This window comes from Fusarium graminearum, chromosome 3, assembly GCF_000240135.3.
Source record: "Fusarium graminearum PH-1 chromosome 3, whole genome shotgun sequence".
Lineage (NCBI taxonomy): Eukaryota > Fungi > Ascomycota > Sordariomycetes > Hypocreales > Nectriaceae > Fusarium > Fusarium graminearum.
This window is the reverse complement of record NC_026476.1, coordinates 1,459,151-1,480,329: the sequence shown is the minus strand read 5'-3', so window position 1 is coordinate 1,480,329 and position 21,179 is coordinate 1,459,151. Positions and strand designations below refer to the sequence as shown.

The window sequence follows — 21,179 nt, the reverse complement described above, 5'->3', positions numbered from 1 at the left end:
CGGAGTTTCGGCGTCGGACCCCACCATCGGTCTTTTCTGACAGCTAAAACCCCCACTAGTTCGGTCCCATGTAAGACGGAACCGGCCGGCGATTTAACTTCACTTTACTTCCGTTCTTTGGTCGGGGTGAGAACAGTCTCAAGTCAGGCTTTGCGTATATTTGACAGGGCATAGTCAGCGAAACCGTGCACGAGACTTAATCTTTATGGGAGATCACCAAAATATCTGCGTCTTATGAAGTCCATCTTCCACTCATCCGGCATGGGCGTTATGAACTGATCGACCACATCCGTCCAGAATAGGTTATTTGGGTTCACACACTTCGCTGTGGTATATTCCCAGTATTTTGGAAACCACCCTGCCGTCTTCCAGTCTATTATACCTACAACTCTATCCCCACGAACCAGAATATTGAGGCTGCTCAGGTCGCCATGGGTGAAGACTAGCTTGTTTTCTGCTTGCCGGTAGAAGTCAAAGAGTTCAATAAGGTCAGGGTATTTGATGTAGTCGGCGTCCCAGGGAATATTATTGACCAGCGCTTCATGTAACTCACGAACGCTGGCGTAGGGGCCCCAGTAGAGCCGCGGCGGTAGCCGGCAGTCGTAGAAAGGCCCGTTTTCGACACTGCTAACCTTTGTCCCTTCCGGGGGTATGACAGAGCGAAGCTCGGTGATCATACCACGCAATTGCTCCAGGATTCGTGCTTTTGATTCATCCGAGCGGCTTGTCCAACCATTCGCCGCCATTTGCCCCTTGATATGCTGCATCACAATATACGATGTTCCCTTATGGATGAAAGCGTAATGTACTTTGGGGACAGGAATAGACGTGTGGTTGGCGACAAATTGCATGGCGAAGGCTTCTAACAAGGCCCCATTTTGTCTAGTCTTGATGCAAATGTCAGAAATGTGAAAAAGGCCAACCTGTTTTGGCAAAAGTCTTCGCAATATCTTGTGACGAGTTGCTTTGACAAGGACAATAATGAGTGATCGGACGATTGGTCCTGGCGCCGGCAACGCTGGCGTTGGAGACGCCATCAAGCACTGAGCGAAGGGAATTTAGTGTAAAGTAAAGCGAAGCTGGTTTCTTGTAGTATTGATACGCGACACAGTCTCTGATGAGCGTGATACCATTACATGGTATCGTGAACGAAGAACAAGAATGGAATCGATGTAGAGCACGTTGCGGCCTGTCGCCAGGGGTTAGATTGCGACCACGTGATGATATTGCCTACAGGCAGTACAAGGAACCGAAGTAAGGGAACTTGGGACGGATATAAAAACTGGCACGCTGCATTCCATGGAAAACGGTTTGATAATTGAATGAATTAGATACATTAAAATTAAGACGTCGACTGACTGCCACTAGAAATACACAGAGACAATGCGCGACGCAGCGATACGATAATATCCTGAATTTTAAAAGGGTGAAAGCAAAAGAGAAGAATTAATCCGGTCAAGATTTACAAAGCAATGAATGAAATATACCTGAGAGGAGTATTGCAGGAAAGACCAAGTTTAAGGTGCTGTTCTAAGCGGCTATCAGCAGGGATCCTTAAAATGGATATCTACCTCTTGATAGGCAATTCAGTCATTTTCTCCATCGATTACAAGCATATTAGCATGGTGTGATCATAGGTTTATGCTCTTTTCTGACATTTTAAAAAGACTCAAGTTCAATCGACAGCAACGAGTCGAACTTAGACAGTTTCGCCATCCGATCACCTGATGATCAACTACTAAACTCAACGTCCACTGCTGTGGCTTCAACGGCTTCGATTCCGAGTCAGCTCCGGTTTGTGGCGGCAAAAGATTTCGAATTTCTATATCCAACGCCGAGATCGAAGTTTATTGGATTTTGTTATCTTCTATCCACAACAACATCATCTTTACTAGAGTCTTTTCTATCCTTTCCAAACTCACTTAAATCATCCTGATACATTGAATCTCCCCTAAATTATGGCCACAGGCCCTGAACCCTCGGCCAAGCAGCCGAAGCGGATTCTCTTCATTGACGCCTATGACTCGTTCACAAATAATATTGTCTCCCTTCTCCGAACACTTCTCGGTGCAGAAATATTCGTCATAAGGATTGATCTTTCGGTCATCGACAGGCTTGATGAGAATGATGTACCTGCAAGATGGACAGAGCAGGAGTTTCTCGATAATCTCTCTCAGTTCGACGCCGTAGTTTGCGGCCCCGGCCCCGGATCTCCGCTTAACCCGGAAGACGTCGGGGCTTTCAACCTGCTCTGGAGTCTCCCTGAGCATCGTCAATTACCCGTTTTGGGTATCTGTCTTGGCTTCCAAAGTCTTCTGGCTGCGCATGGCGGAGCTGTGAGGAGACTGAAGAGAGGTTTGCATGGCATGGTGAGAGAGATTGAGCATCAAGGAGAAGATATCTTTCGCGAAGTGCCACCATTCAAGGCTACTCTTTATCACAGTTTATGTGTCGATATCGGCCAGTACAGCAATGAATGGCAGGAAAAGAATCGCTGGAATCCCACCTCCCAGTTTGCACCTTTGGCCTGGGCAACAGAGTTCAGAGATGATGGCCGACGCGAACAGGTTCTCCAGGGCGTGCGACATCTCAGAAAGCCGTTCTGGGGTCTTCAGTATCATCCGGAATCTGTGTGCACTGAAAAGAACGCACATGGCGTACTTATCAACTGGTTCAAAGCTGCCCTTCAGTGGAACAAGAACCATGGACGGCATGTACAGGGCCCCTTGCTGGAGATCCAGACTCTTTCGCCACCAAACCATCTAGAGTCTGCGGCTGCACATAAGGAACGACTTTCAGAAGACTGGTGGTCGACGTCACATGGCGAAGCTACGTCCTTGCGAGACTTTGCCAAATCAGCAGAGTACACGCATAAAGCGATTCCTTTGCCTCAGGGAGTTGGTGTGCCAGAAATCGTCGAGGCGCTTGGATTGACTGACGGAGAATCTGTCATTCTCGACTCATCGAGTTCAAAGAACGGCGATGCGTTGGCATTGAACAGCATCATCGCTCTCGAGGTCGAAGAAGCACTACGAGTTGAGTACAAAGTCTTGGATGACTTTGTGACAGTTCGACTTCCGTGTACAGCTGAGGGGAAAGACAAGACTGAGACGGTCAGTCTGGAAAACGGCACCGTCAAAGTATGGGAAATCATCTCCAACTTTTGGGAGAGACGAAGCTATCCCTCTGGATTTGATCAATCAAACTCAGCCTTTAAAGGCGGTTTCATGGGCTTCATCACTTACGAGATGGGCTTGCATGGCCTTGAGAAAAAGATGGTGCCAGAGGATAGGGGTCATGCGCGACCTGACATCTGCTTGGCATGGGTTACAAAGAGTATCGTTCTGGATCATCGAGCTGGTGTGGCATACGTCCAAAACTTGAAGACCAGAGGATCAAATGACCAATGGCTTGACAGAATGACGGAAAGAATTCAACAGTGCCTCTCTCAAAGAGTGCCAAGCAACGGACATAGCAACGGTAATGCTGTTCAGCACAAGCGACTTAACATCACAACACCACAACCGGATAGATATGAGGAGCAGGTCCGAGTCTGTCAGGACTTCATCGCAGCAGGAGAGTCTTATGAACTTTGCCTAACATCACAAACAACTATGGAGAGGCCTCGTTCTCGCAACAATGAGCGAAGTCCTTGGCATATTTACCAGACACTCAGAAGTCGACAGCCAGCCCCTTTCGGATCATTCATCCGACTCGGTGGCGCTACAATGCTCAGCTGTTCCCCTGAACGTTTTATGCGGCACGACAGTAACGGGCTTTGCTCGATGAGACCAATGAAGGGCACCGTCCGTAAGTCGGAAGCTGTTTCTACACTGGCACAGGCCGAAAAGATTCTGCATGTACCCAAGGAAGTGGCCGAGAATCTCATGATTGTCGATCTTGTGCGACACGACTTGCATGGTGTCTGTGGTGTCGGCCATGTTACAGTCCCTGATTTGATGAAGGTGGAAGAGTATGCCACCGTTTTCCAGATGATTACGGTTGTCAATGGTCAACTTCCTGGGCGAAATGGCAACAAGCCTCATGGTGCTCGTCGAAGCAGCTTTGACTCACACTGCCCATATACCGGTCTAGATGCTCTCGCTGCAGCTCTTCCTCCTGGAAGTATGACAGGAGCGCCAAAGAAGCGCAGTTGCGAGCTTTTACAGGTTATTGAGGGCCACCACGAGCGAAGTCTGTACTCTGGTGTCGTTGGATACATGGATGTCACTGGTGCAGGAGACTGGAGTGTCACGATACGGACCATGTTCCGGTGGGATGACGAAGAGGCTCCTGCCGGAGAAGGCGAGATAGAGCCTAGGGAAGTGTGGAGGATCGGGGCTGGAGGTGCGGTAACTATCCTCAGTACCCCTGAGGGAGAAAGGGATGAGATGTTTACCAAGCTTGCCGGCCCCATGGGCGTATTCCGAGACGCCGCTTGAGTGGCAGTTCTAAAAGAAAAATGTAGATTGGATTAGACGGTTGGAAAGGACAGGCGCAGTATTTAACTTGGGACATGATACCTCAACGTAAACATCGTCGGAGTTTTGGGTTGGATTTCAACAACATAGACAGGGAAACGCAAGCATTACAAAGAGCAGAAATAATACGATTTATATGACGCCCACAAATACACACTGACGACCGACTATGGCCATATTATTGCCATATCGGAAGTCAAAGAATCCTCTTTGTGAGTAACCGAGACCCCTGTTTAAAACCCCGCTGAATGCCAATACGACTCCTTTGTCTTCTGTGATCATACACGCGTTGTACAGGTTTTATGCTAGAAATTACCCTCCTCTTTCCTGCAAGGCTACGTGCCTCATCAGTCGTTATTCCGTGATTTCGATTTCTCCTGACTTCACACGTTTCTGTCACGCGCGCGCGCCTAGAAATCTTGCTCCTCGTGGAAGAACATGCCGAAGCTGACAATGGTTCCGTAAATCAGTAGACCGCCGATTATGGACATAACCATGGCTTGGACTTCGATGAGGCCGGAGTGTGCGAGGACGACGGGTAGAGCTACGCAAGAGTTAGCCACGCGAACAATCTGAGTGAGATCCATTGAAACCAGCGCCGTAACACCGGTTCGACCAGGAACACTAAAGAAGCTTACCAATTCCCATAACAACAAAGAATCCCGTAAAGAAACGTCCAAGATCTAGAACCGCAGCACCGGAGCTCTCGACGAAATCATCGGGGTTGGCGCAGTGTCCGCAGATCCAGTTGGGAATGGGCGCAATGACATAGGTGGCAACGACGAGCAGAGGATAGTAGACCTTCCACAGCGCGCAGGACAGGATAACGAGGAGGAATCCGACGGCGAGCACGAAGGAGAGTGCGATGATGGTTTTGAGACCGGCAGACATCTTGGGCGATGGTGTTTATGTTTGACTGGTATGCAACAGTGTCGACGAACGAGACTCCCCGCGGGGAGAGGAAAAAGAGATCTTATCGGTCGAAGTGGGAGGATCGAGTCGGGGTGCGACAAAGCGACTAATTTCGTCGAGTCTGACAAACGAGAATTTGTTGATGGTGAGTTACGCGGCTAAGCGGGCCAAGTTCCAAAGGTGATGCTATCGCAGCTGTCATGGTACGTACTACAGTTGACGCAGAGCCGCAGCGCAACCGGTTCGGAGAAACCAGCGTCCGGGACACAGCCACAATCTGTGCTATCATGTTGGTGGTTAGCCAACTAGAGGGGAATTGAAACATATGTACGTTTTTCCTTGTGGGTAATCTAAATATACGAGTCTACTCTGAGGAAGAGTCTCTGGCTGTCTATATGTCTAAAGCCCTTTCATCAGGCCTCGTACAAGTATTGGTTCGATCATGATGCTCATTGAGTGTGATGGGTGTTGCGCTGTTGAAGCTTTAGGTTGAGAATCCTGAATAGGTGATTGGCCCACTGTTGATGTGGCGTCTGGGCGCCAGTGCTGGAGCAGCCAGAGATAAGATAGCGGGACGAAATTCTAGTAAACTAGCCTGAAATTTTTCTACTCGCCATCCTCTGCTGCGTCGAATCGCAAACATCTACCAACTTCAAAACCTCGGTCATTCTTGGTTTTGAACGGACTCTGAGTCTCTCGAGTCTATAGGAACTCTATTTGGAGTTTTCTTTCTTTTGCGCACTTCCCAGCGCTATAATTACGACAAAACACCATCAACCTCTTCTGTGTCGTATCGCGAACTATCGCCAACTTCAACATTTCTCACAATGGCGTCCGACGAGATTATTTGGAACATTATCAACGGCAATGGTGGATTCTGCTCTTACAGACTTAAGTAAGCTGCTCCTGTACTTGCTATTCTTCCCTCGAGCCTTGAGCTTCGACAAGACACAGTATAGACGACATGCTGCCCCCAGTCTTGCAATCTCACCAAGGTCATACGAGGTACAAGATAACAAATAAGCTAACCTCTACAACAGAACCCCACATGTGAAAGCACAAAATGCCTTCTGTCGTAACGAATACAACCACAGTGGCTTGTGTAACCGTCAGTCTTGTCCTCTCGCCAACTCTCGCTATGCCACGATTCGAGAAGAGAACGGGAAGTTATACGCTTGCCTTAAAACGGTTGAAAGATCACATATGCCTAGCAAATTATGGGAAAAGCGCTTGTTGTCTCGTTCTTATAGTGAAGCTCTCAAGCAACTGGATGAGTTGTTGATCTACTGGCCCAAGTATATGATCCACAGGTGCAAGCAACGTCTTACACGCCTGACACAAGTTCAAATCCGCATGCGCCGCATTGCAGCTGAGGATGAACGATTGGGCGAGAAGCTCGTCCCGAAGATGGCACCCAAGATCAAGCATCGCGAGCAGGCCCGTGAGCGCAAGGCCGAGGCAGCTGCCAAACTCGAGCGCACGATTGAGCGTGAGCTCGTCGAACGCCTACGACAGGGTGCCTACGGTGATCAGCCCCTCAACGTCAGCGAGCACATCTGGAAGAAGGTCCTCAACGCCATGGAGCGTGACGGCGCTGGCGAGCGTGACACCGATATGGACAAGGGTCTCGATGAGAATGGCGAGGAAGTCGAGTGGAGCGAGGATGAGGAGGAGGACAACCTCGAGAAGGAGGTCGAGTATGTTTCCGACATTGGCGAGAGCGATGACGAGCTCGGCGACCTTGAGGAGTGGCTCGGCAGCGACGACGATGAGGAGAACGAGGAGGAAGAAGACAGCGAAGAGTCCGAGAGCGAGAAGTCCGGCAACAAGCGAAAGCGTGGACGGGCCATCAAGATGAAGAACAAGAAGCCCAGACAGGAGGAGAAGGAGAAGCTGATGCTGACCAACGATCTGTCATGGTAATTGCTCTTGTACAAAGTAAAGCCTCGGCGTTTGCGGAGTTTGCGTTTCCTAAGCAAGATGAAATGAAAATGGGGAGAAGGAAAGAAAAAAGCATCATGATGGATGGTCTTCACTTTGCACCATCTGGGACACATTGCGGTACACTAGTCTACTTTATTTCTGCTGAGCGGGTTTGCTTGGTAGTTTACAGACATCAAATAGACTGTCATTTAATTATTCTCATTGACTCGATTGTGATTCTTCACCGTTCAAAACTACCCAAACATATCAGTGTCAAACTAAACTAAGTTTCAAAACAAAGTCTGACACAGACAGGACTCTTGCTCCACCACCAAGTCCTATGTTCGTTTACCTCTGAAATGCCCCGCCCAAGCGCAGCGCATGATTAGCTCAGGCAGCTGTGAAACTCCCCCAGCCCACTTGCATTGCATTGTCCAAGAATCCCTGCGTCACTTTCACCTCCAACTCAACTCTCCCCTCTTTAAACTCGCCAACCTCGACCTGTTTTCTCGACCCTTGCAACAACCCTCTAATCCTCCTTATAACCAACCCATAGTTAGCAGCTGGCTGCATATCCATTCCGATTGCGACGGCCTTGGATCAACTGCGCTTATCGTCGCATGCTTCACCTGTTGCGACTCAATCTGACGCTCAGGACATCGATACTCCTTAAATCGACTGCGAACGAACGCGACACGCCCAACTTGTAGCTTTTAAAGCACTTATCGATGCGAAAACACTCGATTATATTGTTTAAGGAATCATTATCATAAGATAAAACATATTACATCATGGCATCTTGGTACTCCAACCTCGTCCAAAAGACGTCTTCTCAAATCTCCTCTCTCCGCCAAAACCTCCTCTCAGGAGAACAAGATGGCGATACCGAAGACGATACTCATGTCTGCCGCGTCCTTCGCGGCTACTATTCCGAAAAAGGCCGCCCCTTTCCCTCATGGCTGCCACCCGACCCTAAGGCCCCAGCTCAGCAACCCGTCCAGCCCATGATGACACCCCAGGCTGGACAGCGTTTCGGTGCCCAAGGACAGCAGCAGCATGCAGGCCTTAGCAGTCTATGGGATAACGGTCCTCAGCAACCACAGCAACAAGCTCCCCAGAGTCTTCGTGCCGGTGGCGGTCGAACACCCGCGTCGCTACAACCAGGGGGCGGCGATGTATCTCGACGGCCATTACCAAGTCAGCAGCGTGGAGGAAGCTATCAAAACACAGGCGGTCAACTCGGAAGGCCCGAAACAGCCAGTGTTCCGCCTGGAGGTGCTGCTACTGGAGGAGGGTCTGCACAGGATAGGCTACGACAAAGGCTCTGGGGCGGTGGGTCCCGTACGACGAGTCCACAAGCTGGAAGCCAAGGGCCATTCCAACCTCCAGCTGGTAACAACGGAGGCGGAGGTGGAGGCGGTGCTTATGAGGACCGATTTGGGCCAGGCGGGATGTATGACCAGGCAAGCAGCGGCGGCGGCGGTGGTGGTAGCGCTGGTCTGAGGAGAGGATTACCTAGTGGACCGCGAGGCTACAGATAAAGGGGCCTACTCTGAAGAAGGCGACATATGCGTACAAGGTTGGAAGAGTCAAGACCCTGCCTGTTGGATGACTGGCGTTCACGTTTCTTGAAAGGATAGAAAGGCGTTTTACAAGATAATAATGGACTTTTACCTTCTTAATAATCATGTTTGAAGCAGTAAATTGTAGAAATATATACTATAATCTTGCAGGGGCTTCCGCTCCGGTTAGAGACCTGAAAAATAAAATATAATATGGCATATCCCTTAGCAGTCAGTAAAGCCGTGCAAAAATAAAGCAAAGGGGCTGAATTTCCCATAATACCACTAACTCCCTGCATAAATTGATTGACAGCTTAGCAAAACAACTTGTCGAAGCGTAAAAGTATACTTGACCAACAAAACATGTGTAGCTCAACCCTGGAGGTTACTTGTTCGGCATGCCGTCACCGTTCTGAGCCACGGCCGTCCTAGGGAGCACTTCTACCTCCTTACTCAACAGCTTGCGCAATTCAGGGGTGATTGTCTTTGGCTGTGGAGGTGCCTCAGGCTCTTTAGCTTTACCCTTGGCAGGTGTCTTGCCATCCTTTGTCTTGCCGTCCTTTGAGGGCCCTGACTCTGCTGATTCTGACGAACCAGAGGAGTTCTTGGGGTTGAATCGGGGAGCAGGGAAGTTTTGCTTCTTGTCAACAGCATCAACAAGTCTTTGGAATCTCTTGAAGAGACTTTCTGCCCTGATGAGAGTTGCTTCGAGATCGATTGTGGTGGAGAGCTCGTTGACTAGAGATTGTTAAGATGTATTCACTACACTCAGTGGGATGGCAATACTCACTATACTTGAGCACCTCGTCAAAGTGCTGCAGATGCTCCATAATAACATCGCGATGTCTCTCGAGGATTGCCAACGCGATAAAAAGGTGGAAGTTGGCACTCATATAATCTGTCCACAGGCCTTCCCATAATCTTAAGACATCCAGCCATTCAAACTCACGTTTGTACCAAACCAAAATCATTCGGAAGAAAAAGAAGAAGTTGGTGCTGTCGGCCTTTTGAAGATGGTTCCAGAGTACGGGATCCATGAACTGGACGAGTTGATCAAGCGTCAAGAGCTGGTTGCGCATGCCAGATTGATCACGCAGAAAGTTGCGCTCCATACGCTCCATGAACTTCTGAAAGCCCCAAAAAGCCACAGCATCGTCCTGAATTACAGCGTAGATGGGTGCCAGCAGATCCGACATTCCCTGAACGTAGCCAAGATCCTTGTTGTACTCGTTGTAGGTCAGGAGCATTTCCTTCATTTGCTCAAGATGTACGTTGGTGCCGACTTCGGCAAATGGCGAACTCGGATCAGGATGGGGTGTATCCTCGCCCATGAAGATGGGCACATGGCGATCTGTTCGATGAACATCCTTTTCTGTAGAAATCACAAAGTCAGTAAAGTGCTTGGTGTAGAAAGACCAAGAGATAATGAACAACTTACCGATCCGACTCTTTTGCTCGCGCCACCACTCACCTGTCTCGCCCTCACCTCCATCACCCTCAAGTCTCTCCCACCACGACAGCTTAAGCTTGTAATAGTGATCACGCAGGGAGGCTATTTGTGCCTTTCTCTCATCGGCAGTGCTGTACCACTCGTAAACGCCAAGAAGAAAGAGCCAGGCTTCCTTTCGGACTCCGTCATCAGGATCTAGGCCTCCGTGGAAAACTCGTTCCTTTACTTCGTCGATTGTGACTGATAACCGGCCAGTAGTGGGGTCGAAGAAGGTGTTCCATTCTTTCATTGTCACTACCTTTCGGCGTTCTTCGAGAGACAAGTTGCTGGCGCCTTCTAGAAGCTCAAACTCGCCAACGTCGGTATCCTCAAGCTCCATCACGTCGTTCGCGGACCATATCCTCTGTCTCCGATCGCGATCACTTTGCTCCTGGATACCCATGGCCCAGCGAGCTAGGTAAATTCTGGCGCTGTCGAACTCATCCTGGAGAGTCTGAACCTCTGGGTTCCTCAGCAGTCGTCTCACTTGTGGTGGCAAATTCGGGTTCTCGACAATATCTTGAGCCGCTCTTCGCGTGAATGTGGTAACTTTGCTGAACTTCTCCATGAGGTTCCAACCAGTCTCCTTGATTAACTTGACAAATGGGTCCATCTCGGCATCTTTGCTGGAAGGTCCACCCGCACTGCGCTGCTGTGCTCCTGTTGAACTGTCCTGATTGCCGATTTGCGATGCGTTGGAGGTAAGTTTATGTCCAAAGGCTTCGCTATCCTCCTTTGACGGCTCTATCAAGTATATGTTTGGCTCGGCGCCGGATCGTTCAATCTTAACATAACGACGCAGCCACTTGACAACTTCGTCACCACCCCAGAACATCTGTCCCGATTCTCCAAAGGGATCAAATGTGTCGCGAGCGATCTTCTTCTTTTGGAGCATCGTACTTTGGCACTCATTGTCGTGGAAGAATAGGGCGGGGAAACTGTCGCCCGCACGGGAGTTGATGATGACGGATCCATACCACCAACCAAGGCTGGGAGGGCGAACAAGAAGCGAGTATACCGCATTTACGGGGATCGCAAAGGCATATCCTCCAACAGACCCGACATGGCTCGTAACGGTCGGCGGGGGAGGTACCAAGTAAGACTGTTTAGGAGGCGTGTCTCCGTCACAAAGGTCGACCTTGACGTAGATGCTAGCAGAGTCGCCGAGTGAAGACTCAGGGATCCAAGCGAGAAGTAGGTCCGAGGAAGCGATCTTTTGTGAATCATGGGAAGAAGATGAAGAGGGGCGCTCTTCTTGGTGTCCTCGTTGCTGTAGAAGTGCGACATATCCCGGGATATTATCCTTTGAAGATGGTGTTGGGTGGACGTAAACCTGCGATTGTCAGCTGTTGTTCGCTGTTGTTCCAAATGCGACATCTGGTGTGATGTGTAGACTCGGGGAATGCTCACCTTGCTCTTGGAAAAGAGAAGTTTCACACCTCTTCCGGTCTCCTCATTTCTAATAGTGTTATATTCGCCCTCCTCATCGTCGCTCAGCGCATAGAAGCTGTTCGATGGTGATGCAGATCGTTGCGCAGACTGCTGTGGCGGGGCATCAGCTGCCCTAGAGTTCTGCTGCGACATGGCGAGAAGTTGAGCTCCTGGCTCGGAGTTGTTCAGTGAGGTATCTGGTATTATTCACTTGACTTTTGTAACACAGGTAAAGTTTGTATAAGAAAGAAGGAGTGTTTAAATGGTCACGTTGGAAAAGAATGCATGTTCTCAAGGTCGAGGTGGCATGTGAGTAAATGCAAGCAAGCACGAAGGCAGAGCCAGGTGCTGTCTCTTGCCCAAACGGATCACAGATGACGACGTGCCCCGCCACAAACAGCTCCCCACTTTAGGCGTGTTAGTGGAGGTACTTTAGCTCGTGGCTGAGTTGGTCTGCAGATAAAGCGTTTCTGTATAAAACACAAGTACCCTAGCTCTGCTAGCCTTAACAGAACGATTAGGCAGAGGAAATAATATCACCAACGAGCGTCGTCACAGGCATACAGAATGGGTTTGAGTAGCTTCACACCACGTCCTGCAAATACGTACATGTCTACGTATGAGGGATTGACTACTAAGAGACGAGACAAACTTGATTTACAGGAAGAGGAACGGGACAATTTAGATTATGCCTAATTGAACGTAGTTTGGTTTGTTCATTTGTCTTTAACATAAACTTGACCTCAAAACTTGCTACCCTAGTTGTGCATAGTGATACCAATTCATTCGGCATACAAAGAAATGAATAAAATTCAATCATAAATTATTTAGATCATATGAACCATGATCGTTCCCTTTGTGGGATTATCAACTTCAAAAACCTGGTGCAGAAGGTATCCAACTGACGGTAGGGTATGTCTGCGTACATCTATGTTCCATCCTTGTGTTGGTGGTATTCACCCAACTTCTTTCAGACAAGCGCTATTATAAACGACTACCGCAGTCATAAAACTGTCGACATATGCTGCCCAACGGCTAAATGAGAAAAACCCTCGAAGTAAATAATTATATATGAAATTCATGGACTCGTTTTGTTCGTCCACTTTTAAACATCCTCGGACATGAAAGCACTCTGGAACTCGGGCTCAACGGCTGTCTCAGGATCCGTCCAGTTCACTGGCTTGTGAAGGCGCAGCAAAGCTAGGAAGTAGTCCTCGATAATGCAAAAGTTGAGCAGGAAATCGTTGCAGTTCCAGGCAATAGCGCAAACCATGGCACCGGCCACGGCGTCGAGGATGAAGTGGTTGGCCGTTGCAACAATGGCAGTCAGAATCAGAGCTGGGTATGACATGCCCACGGCAACGAGGATAATTCGCTTCCATGATGAGGATCTTAGGCCGGCGATGGGGATAGTAGCGACTGTGAGGCCGACGAGGAGAGAGTAACCAAAGTGCAATGAAGGCATGGCAGCTACAAGTACCATTAGCAATGTTATCTGAACAATATACGACTTTAACTTACCATATTGATTACAGAATTTGTTAGTAGTCCAGACGCTGCTTTCACCAGTACCACTGTGAACAGTGTCGATGAAACCAAAGCTCTTGGATTCCTTAGCATCCGGACCCCGATACTCGAGATCACTCAGAAGACGAGGCGGCATGCAAGGCCAGCTTGTGAAGACGACAAACGCAATGAGATTGCACATGGCCATAGTTCGTCGGCGGGCTTCATACAAAGCAGGGCCAGCAGTCACGTTGTCGTAACGCACACTACCAACAGCAAAGCGACGATGGCGAGTTGTTGTGAAGTAGTATAGCACCACCAGGAACATGATAGTACCGGGAATATGGATGAAGGAATATATGCGGTTGATCCAATGGAGAATGGTTGGTCGAGCAAGGAACCATTTTTGGAAATCGACCTCCCAGAAGATATGAAGGCGCTGTTCGAGATGAATGATTTGAAGAGCGTGTCGACGAGCTACATCGACGGTGCCCTCATCGAGAGTCAAGGCAGTGATGGCCCGACCAACCTGGTACACAAAGTAGATGAGGAACCAGTACCAGCACTCGACCAAGAAAGGCAGCTTCTTCAAAAGTCGACTTAGAAGACGGTCCTCAAAGACTTGTGTGTTTGGTGTAGAAACGATGCGCTTGTATCCAAACACTTGCAATTTTCGACGGCGTAGACTCGACTGGGCATTCTTATGAGAGTCAAGAGTTGGCGAGCGTGAACCACTCCATCCACTCATCAAACTCTCGGTCGAGTCTCGTTTCGGTAGGTCATCGGAACGCTTATAGCTCTTGAGGCTGGCGAAGCCCGACTTATTGGTCCAGAAGTTGTAGTCCTTGCTACGGTTGAAGTAGGCGCCCCCAAAGAGGAGAGTCACCACGACGAGAGGTTCAAGAAACGAACCAACTCCCATGATGGAGTAACTTAGCGGTGGCTGACGGTTAAATTAAGCTTCTTCGTGACGTGATATAAGTCAAAGTGTCTGGTAAGGTACAAAGCGGTAGATGCCGAACACCACTGCAAAAGGTATGCCAAGATGAGATAGGACAAACGAAAATGAACAGAAATCAAAAAGGGCATCAGGTAAATCACCGTAGTACTTTTAGATCATAGGGAAAAGAGCACATATGAGAAGTCGTTTGTTGGGGGGACAGAGTCGGGTTTTGTTTGCTGGAAGAAGCAACGGAACGCTCGGGCATAAGTCTATGGTGATATTCGCAGCTTACAGTTACAGTACATAGCTTGGTAGCCAAGAAACATGGCCTCACGGCATGATTCAGGATGTAATTGGTAGTTATCTTTTCTTCTTTCCCTTCTGCAAGCACCTGGTAACTAGGTCACGGATACCTATTTTTTGAGGGCACACGACATGTCTCTTGTCTAAGTCGTCCCGGAAGCATTAAACCCAGCCAAGCCAGCCCCAAACAGGGAATACCCATGGGACCCAAGCACTCCTTGTTGCCGGATGCCGGCTTGTAAAGGCTGATGAACCAATTGCAAGGCCTGAAGTGCACCTCAAAGAGCAGAGTCCGAGCCGAGCTAGACAGGGATGTTTGCGGTAATGGATCGCCCGCTACCAACTTTACCGCACATACACTGGCTGACATGCGATGCGACAGGTAAATGGACCAGTCATAGACAAAAGACATGAACAAGACGGACAAAATAATGTAACCATGAGATGTCTCAGTCTGAGCTGTCAAGCTGTGAGTGAGCTTATTTCATATTGATGTGCAGGTTGTATCACACTCTACTACCTTGTTATCAATGCACATTTACTTAAACGCTAGTATCCCCCCACTGTCTCTGTCTTTGTTTCTGTTTAAACAGGGGCCATCTAGATATTCCCGAGTTGACATGATTATGGTGTTGTTTGCCCGTGCCTGTCAACCACCATCATTCGACTTATGTAAAACTCCCCTTCTTCTTACCATCTACTCAAAGCCCCCTGACTATATCTCCTATTCCGCCAATGCCGGTATTCTTTTCACCTGGGATTAAACAATTGAATTATCTCATCAACGGAAGGTCGGGTAAGATGACAAACCGGCTGCACGTATGAGATGCCCAGCCTCAGACTCTTTACAGTAACCTCCGAGTGTCCCGGACCTTAGTGCTATGGCAACTTCTAAATCTAGCAGCGCATCAAATCACACCGATCTGATTGTATTTTGATCCTGTCTAGCCTCTGCCTTTGCATGGCTCTTGAATCATGAATTTCCACTCCTGACTCCAGTTTGCCAAGTTCCATACATAGTAGCATGACCGGCCTTGTCGTCTTGGTATTGTGTTTTACAGCAGACTTGGCAGCTTGGTATTGATTTTTTAAATTAGTTCACTGTTGGTTTGCGTAAGCTCTAATGCAGTCAATGGAAGTCGTTATTGACCCGGCCACATATTATATCTTTGTTTCCTATCTTCATGTAGACACAACATCGCTCACGCTCAATGGAACCACTCCAAATTATTGAGTGCTGAATCTACGTCATGCATAAAATATTATCAATCTACCACGAGGAATGACATCCACGCTAATTTAGCTGGCTTAGAAAATAACGTAGTAGGGCAGACAACTCAGTATTGCCGATTTCCGACGTGTAAGCTCTTCGGAACGTCGACTAAGATAACCACTACAAGAGAAATACATTTAAAACCGAGACAGTTCGTTCCCATCATTCCTCAATGCTCTGTTGCCAGGGAGATTCTATATATAAAACCCCACCAACTTCAACAACTTCAGCTGAGACGCAGGACATAATTCTCTAGGTATGTCACGATAGTCCAACACGCTACGGCCATAAAGCAAAATCAATACCAGATGTTCTTACACCCACCGATCCTGGCTATCGATGCAGTGGAACCACCAACTTTGACTAGTGTCAAGTCCTTGTGACCTTTCGGTAGTCAGAGGTTGACAATAAAACATCAAACATGCATATGCATGCTCTCGGTCAACCCCAAAACTCCGAGTCCCATATACTACCAACTCCCGAGACATCCGGACCAATTCAACAGCTTTCCTCGTAGCTTATTGTGAAACTTATGGATACAAGCAAGCGCCAAGTTAGCCATCATGATTCGAGGAATATTATCAGTCATACCATCATCTGATAACACATCCCCAATACCGAGTTTAATGTGCAAGCAATCCCCTCTGGAAGTGGAATCATAACACCTATCAGTTTTGATTAAAACCGATTAAAATAAGACTACGGCATGAGTATTGTAGTCTTTCTGCCCAAAATATGCATCCCCAACGCCCAGTCTGACCATCAATAACCTGTCCACTGATCTATGTTTGTCGTATTCTTATTAACTATCTATTTCTTTGTACTCTCCTCCTTCATTCTCCTCAGCACTCACACCAAGTCCCTGTCTCTCAATATGGTGCTCAACTCCTTAAGTTTAACAGGTTTGGACAGGAAAACGTCCACACCGCTCGCATATGCATCCTGTTGGGCACTTGCCGAAGCCAGTCCGGTCAAGGCAAGTATAACCACAGGCTCTCGCTCTTTGCTGTGTTCAAAGGACCGTATTTTTTTTGTAGCTTCAATCCCATCCATCCTTGGCATGCTGATATCCATCAGAATACAGCTAAACAGGTCGGGATTTTCCTGAAAGCGTTCTACAGCCTCCAATCCATCTGCTGCCGTAGCATATTTGCTTTTCAGCTTCTTCATGTAAGCGCACAATATTGAGAGGTTGATAGGGTTGTCATCAACAAGTAAGAAGCTCTTAGTCTCATCTGCTGAAGTTGATTCCTGAGTCAATTCAGGGAATACTTGTGCTGATGGGGCTCGTGTTGGCGGCTTAGGACGTTTCGCAGACTTGGGTTTTGAATCTGACGGCGCGGGTTCATTATCCGAAACATCGACTCCAGCATCCCCTCCACCCAAGTGTCTTCTTGAAGGTCTCTCTGATCTGTCCGGAGAATTACACAAGAGATCCCTCTCTGCTTCTGTTGGCGTCATTGGTGATAGAGCTTGCAAATCTCCCCATCGGCGGAATGCTATATGAAGAATCCTAGCGAGCTTGTGCGGTCCGATGCTGCGGCGGTAAGTTAGCGGGCTCAGAACTCGATAATATCGGGCGACACTCACGGTTGAGAAACAAACTCATACACTCGCTGTTCCTCCGATGTATCTCGCTGAGAAGACCGTTTGTGTGCTGTAATGGCAGTGGCGCATATAACAACTATAGGAGACCTAGCGAGCTCTGGACTGATGAGAACTGGATCATCAACTGCGATCTCATTACACAACACGATGTCTGGTGCCACATGTTGGCTTGAAGACTCGTGAATAACGTCCATTTCCAACCATCGATGGCACATGGTCTGCATGGCAGACATGGGAATGCCACTTGCAGTTTGTGACTGGATCTCCTCCTCTGAGGGGAAGCCAATTAAACGCACGCGCAATCCTTTCAACCGTTTCGCTTCCTTGTCGGCCTCGTTCTTCTCTTGCCCCTGCAAAGCGCTCGGGTCATTCGATCGAGTTAGAGGGAATGTGATTGTTGCAGTAGTTCCGACGTTGACTGCACTCTCAATCGAGATCTTGCCACCCATGGATCCCACAATCTTTTTGACCAGGCTTAATCCTAACCCAGTGCCATGTGAAAGATGGTTTTCCTGCGAAAATGGCTTGAAAAGATCGTTTTGGAGAAAGTCTGGAGAAATGCCCTGGCCAGTGTCTATGACTGAAATTCGGACCACTCGTCTGTCACTGTTCGGTTCGGTAGGATAAAGTGGCTTTTGAGAAAGTGATACTGTGATTGTGCCGCGCTGCGTATATTTCAACGCATTTCCAAAGAGGTTCATCACCACACGTCTGAGTGCACCAGCCGCAACAAGGAAGCGATAAGGCACATATGGGTCGATGTCGAGGAAAATGGCCACCTGACTTTTGTGTCCTAGTGGAACTTCGTGCTTTATGGTGCCGTCTGCTCGACCACCCGTCAAGTCGTTCGAATTGGGGGGTTGCACTTCTCCCGTGTCCAAATGTCCGCTTCGGCTGCTATTTTGCCAAACTTTATGAGCTTCGTTACGTCCAAAGACATGGCCAGCAAAAACACTGTCCATTACCTCCTCGACCAAAGCATCCAATCTTACTTCAGAGGTGGAAGTATTGGCTGCAAATATTGCGGCAGGCTCAGGCGCGATAGATGTCTTCCGAGCCCGGCGTTCTCTCTTCTGGTGAACCGCAGCTTGATTGACTTTTGAAAAGTATAAGAGATGATCGATAGTCTCTGTGAGCGTTCGACCGCATGTCTCGAGAGTACGCAATAGGTTCCCCTGAAAGACGTCCAGCTGAGTATCAGCAAGTAGCTCGGCTGAAAGCATGACTCCATGGAGAGGCGTTCGCAGTTCGTGAGATAAGGAGCCAAGCACATCGGATTGCGCCTTGTTGATGAGAAGGGCTTCAAGTCTTTGGGCTTCTGACATAGCTAGCATACCAAATCCTCTCAGGTAGCTCAACTCGCCCTCAATAGTGAAGGATCTCGTAGGCGTCAGAGTGTAGGCAAATCCTCCCGCTAGCCATCGATCCCGTTTGGGATCCCAAACGGGTACGAAAGCTACACTTCTGGCCCCAGGAAACACTTTTGATAACGACTGTCCTTCCGAGGTTCGCGACCAAGGACGATGCTCTTTACTAGAAACAGATATTGCCGAGCTTTCACCAAGTTCATCTTGTTTGGATACGGACGACCAGATATCTTCCTCTGATGTTCCACTAGACAGAAGCCCTCCATCCTCATCAAAATTAAAAATCTTGCCTGTTGGGTATCTTCTCAAGAGAGCTGCAAGCAGTTTCATTGGTAGACCGGTATGAAGCTTGGATCCAGGGTCTGAGTTGATGCTAGACGAAGTGGAAGTGGCAAAACCAAGAATGCCGCAGCATCGACTTTCTTCTTCGTCGGCTATTTGAGATGTGGACTCATCGCTGCTAGATGAAGATTCAGGAGTCGAATGGCTGCCATCGTGAACCACTCCGTCGACCGCTGACGCCTCAAGATTGGCATCTAGAAACAAAACACCCTCGATCTCGATTCCTTCACGTATGAGATTTGCTGCACGAGAAAATATCTTGGCGGTTGCTTTCTCTTTCAGATTAGCCTCAGGTTCCCGAGCAGATGGGCCTTCCGAAGAAACACTGGTCATTTTCGCTCGGCCAGCGTCCCCGGATCTCACGGCGGTCGTCTCTCTTCCAGTATTGGCTTGCGCCGGCACATGAACCGGCAGTGTCTTCTGTAGACTAAGACCCCGGAATCTTTGCAGTGCTTGTTGCTCGTGATTCAAAGCACCTTCTCTGGTGACGTCGTCGTGAAATGCTGGAGAATCAGCGCGGGCTCTCCAGCCGGCCATGGTCGACTCCCTCTCCACAAAGGAGCCTATCCCTCTTGTCATTCTTACACTTCTTCTGTAAGCGTCTCCCACGCTCTTGGACTGAAGATAGTCCATGATATTCAAAGATACATCCCGCAGAGCTTGAGTATCACTATTGCCCCAGGTTTCGGCTTCCCTTGGCTGAGGGTCAACCACGCAATAAACACCAATATCGACGCCGGCGGGTGACCTTATAGGAACGGCAGCATAGAAACGAGCGGGACATCTTGATAATGGATGCGGTAGTTGGGATAGTCGGGCGTCGGCCTCAAGGTCGGGTATCAAAGTGAGAGGCAATTCAGTTTGAGAGGCAAAAGGATCGTTTTTCTGCGCCATAAGGGCCCGATCGCAGACCGAAAGTTGGCGTGGAAATGTTCCAGGGTATAGCCAGAATTCTCCATGGTCGTTCGTTGCCCGAATTGGTCCTGGAGCAAGGGATGATTTCTGCGTTGTCTCTGCGACTATATATTGATGATTGCGATCGAATAGCGAGATTAAGGCGCGATCTGTGCCTGTCTTCCAGAGTCCTAGTTGGGCAAGAGATGCTAGAACTGTATCTCTCGGGGCCTTTTGTTGTTTGCTGGCTTCGTCGAACACATTGTCCGTGGGTGTATTTGAACCTGGAGGGGATGCACCTTCGCTGGGCGAGTCTGTGATATCGTTGAGAATCGACGCTCCATACCTAACAGCATGTGAGTGATTGCGCAACAAATGGACTGCCCGCTATATGCGAGCATGAAGAATGTCAAATAGAAGGAAACACAAACTTGAAAGATTCCCGCTCACGAGCTGATTCCGAAACCAGCTCGGGTGGGCATGAGGCCATTTTGAGGGCTGTTTACCGACTCTGGCCCAAGTCGGATGCAAGACGATATCTTCTTGTGTAGATATTGAAAACCGATGAACAAGAAAAAGCTCGAGTGCCCTTAAAGAAATGCGCGCTTTAATAAACCATTATATTCTCGGCCGAAGCGGTGGTCGACAGGGACGGTTTGATGTATAGTCACGTATACCACAGGCAAGTCACAAGCAGGTATACTTGATGGTAACTCTCGGAAGCCGTCGCAACAAAGCAATTTCTATGTGTTTTCGCGGGTGAAATATCACAGAGCTTGCGTGGTATGATAGAAATCCTGCACCATCAAGCAGACTTATTAGTCTCCAGAAACGAACTGCCATGGCAACTTTTAAACAACTTACTGCTAACAAATAATGCTGTCACCAATGACTGGCCATGCCTAGTTGCCGGCAGATCTTCCAAGTCTCGAACGTTCGAAAGTTAGGTTCTAGACATTGGCAGAGTCTCGATTGAGAGGAGAGGTTGATGGTGGCGATAGAGGGGGGAAGGACAGGAACAATTGTGTTTGTTTGGTGTAAATAGTGGAAGTAGCCATCGCGGGGCCGAGACATGGAAAGCATCAACCTGCAAAGTGCTTGGTTCTTGGCTTTGAAGATCACCTTACCTAATTACGTAGGCACTT

General features: G+C 48.6%; 8 protein-coding genes across 8 annotated transcripts; 3 read left to right on the top strand and 5 right to left on the bottom strand.

Moving 5' to 3' along the window:
* Positions 1-313: 313 nt before the first annotated feature.
* Positions 314-851, bottom strand: FGSG_05196 (uncharacterized protein; the record flags this gene model as incomplete). The annotated part of the gene is made up of 2 exons (XM_011325402.1): positions 314-358; positions 405-851. The coding sequence occupies 2 exons, from the start codon at positions 849-851 to the stop codon at positions 314-316; spliced, it is 492 nt and encodes a 163-aa protein (XP_011323704.1).
* A 1,107-nt stretch (positions 852-1,958) lies between these two features.
* On the top strand, positions 1,959-4,442 carry FGSG_05195 (uncharacterized protein; the record flags this gene model as incomplete). The annotated part of the gene is made up of 1 exon (XM_011325401.1): positions 1,959-4,442. One exon carries the CDS (start codon positions 1,959-1,961, stop codon positions 4,440-4,442), a length of 2,484 nt encoding a protein of 827 aa, XP_011323703.1.
* Positions 4,443-4,588: 146 nt separating this feature from the next.
* On the bottom strand, positions 4,589-5,490 carry FGSG_05194 (uncharacterized protein). The gene is made up of 2 exons (XM_011325400.1): positions 5,120-5,490; positions 4,589-5,025 (listed from the first exon to the last, which is right to left on the bottom strand). The coding sequence occupies exons 1-2, from the start codon at positions 5,370-5,372 to the stop codon at positions 4,892-4,894; spliced, it is 387 nt and encodes a 128-aa protein (XP_011323702.1). The 5' UTR covers positions 5,373-5,490; the 3' UTR covers positions 4,589-4,891.
* A 533-nt stretch (positions 5,491-6,023) lies between these two features.
* On the top strand, positions 6,024-7,537 carry FGSG_05193 (uncharacterized protein). Its single transcript, XM_011325399.1, has 2 exons — positions 6,024-6,288; positions 6,434-7,537. The coding sequence occupies exons 1-2, from the start codon at positions 6,221-6,223 to the stop codon at positions 7,314-7,316; spliced, it is 951 nt and encodes a 316-aa protein (XP_011323701.1). The 5' UTR covers positions 6,024-6,220; the 3' UTR covers positions 7,317-7,537.
* A 570-nt stretch (positions 7,538-8,107) lies between these two features.
* FGSG_05192 (uncharacterized protein) lies at positions 8,108-8,857 on the top strand (the record flags this gene model as incomplete). The annotated part of the gene is made up of 1 exon (XM_011325398.1): positions 8,108-8,857. The coding sequence occupies one exon, from the start codon at positions 8,108-8,110 to the stop codon at positions 8,855-8,857; it is 750 nt and encodes a 249-aa protein (XP_011323700.1).
* A 406-nt stretch (positions 8,858-9,263) lies between these two features.
* Positions 9,264-11,951, bottom strand: FGSG_05191 (GTPase-activating protein GYP7; the record flags this gene model as incomplete). Its single annotated transcript, XM_011325397.1, has 4 exons — positions 9,264-9,616; positions 9,669-10,250; positions 10,317-11,700; positions 11,778-11,951. The coding sequence occupies 4 exons, from the start codon at positions 11,949-11,951 to the stop codon at positions 9,264-9,266; spliced, it is 2,493 nt and encodes an 830-aa protein (XP_011323699.1).
* Positions 11,952-12,636: 685 nt separating this feature from the next.
* Positions 12,637-14,480, bottom strand: FGSG_05190 (uncharacterized protein). Its single transcript, XM_011325396.1, has 2 exons — positions 13,320-14,480; positions 12,637-13,268 (listed from the first exon to the last, which is right to left on the bottom strand). Exons 1-2 carry the CDS (start codon positions 14,224-14,226, stop codon positions 12,904-12,906), a joined length of 1,272 nt encoding a protein of 423 aa, XP_011323698.1. The 5' UTR covers positions 14,227-14,480; the 3' UTR covers positions 12,637-12,903.
* A 2,031-nt stretch (positions 14,481-16,511) lies between these two features.
* On the bottom strand, positions 16,512-20,524 carry FGSG_05189 (uncharacterized protein; the record flags this gene model as incomplete). Its single annotated transcript, XM_011325395.1, has 4 exons — positions 16,512-16,605; positions 16,677-17,360; positions 17,414-20,380; positions 20,466-20,524. The coding sequence occupies 4 exons, from the start codon at positions 20,522-20,524 to the stop codon at positions 16,512-16,514; spliced, it is 3,804 nt and encodes a 1,267-aa protein (XP_011323697.1).
* Positions 20,525-21,179: the final 655 nt, after the last annotated feature.

Bases quoted from the DNA above. Each gene is read 5' to 3' on its own strand.
- FGSG_05193 (XM_011325399.1), top strand. From the start codon at position 6,221: ATGGCGTCCGACGAGATTATTTGGAACATTATCAACGGCAATGGTGGA. The intron at 6,289-6,433 runs GTAAGCTGCTCC...CCTCTACAACAG, and splicing joins TTCTGCTCTTACAGACTTAA to AACCCCACATGTGAAAGCAC.
- FGSG_05190 (XM_011325396.1), bottom strand. From the start codon at position 14,226: ATGGGAGTTGGTTCGTTTCTTGAACCTCTCGTCGTGGTGACTCTCCTC. The intron at 13,269-13,319 runs GTAAGTTAAAGT...TGGTACTTGTAG, and splicing joins CAAATTCTGTAATCAATATG to CTGCCATGCCTTCATTGCAC.
- FGSG_05194 (XM_011325400.1), bottom strand. From the start codon at position 5,372: ATGTCTGCCGGTCTCAAAACCATCATCGCACTCTCCTTCGTGCTCGCC. The intron at 5,026-5,119 runs GTAAGCTTCTTT...ACTCTTGCGTAG, and splicing joins CTTTGTTGTTATGGGAATTG to CTCTACCCGTCGTCCTCGCA.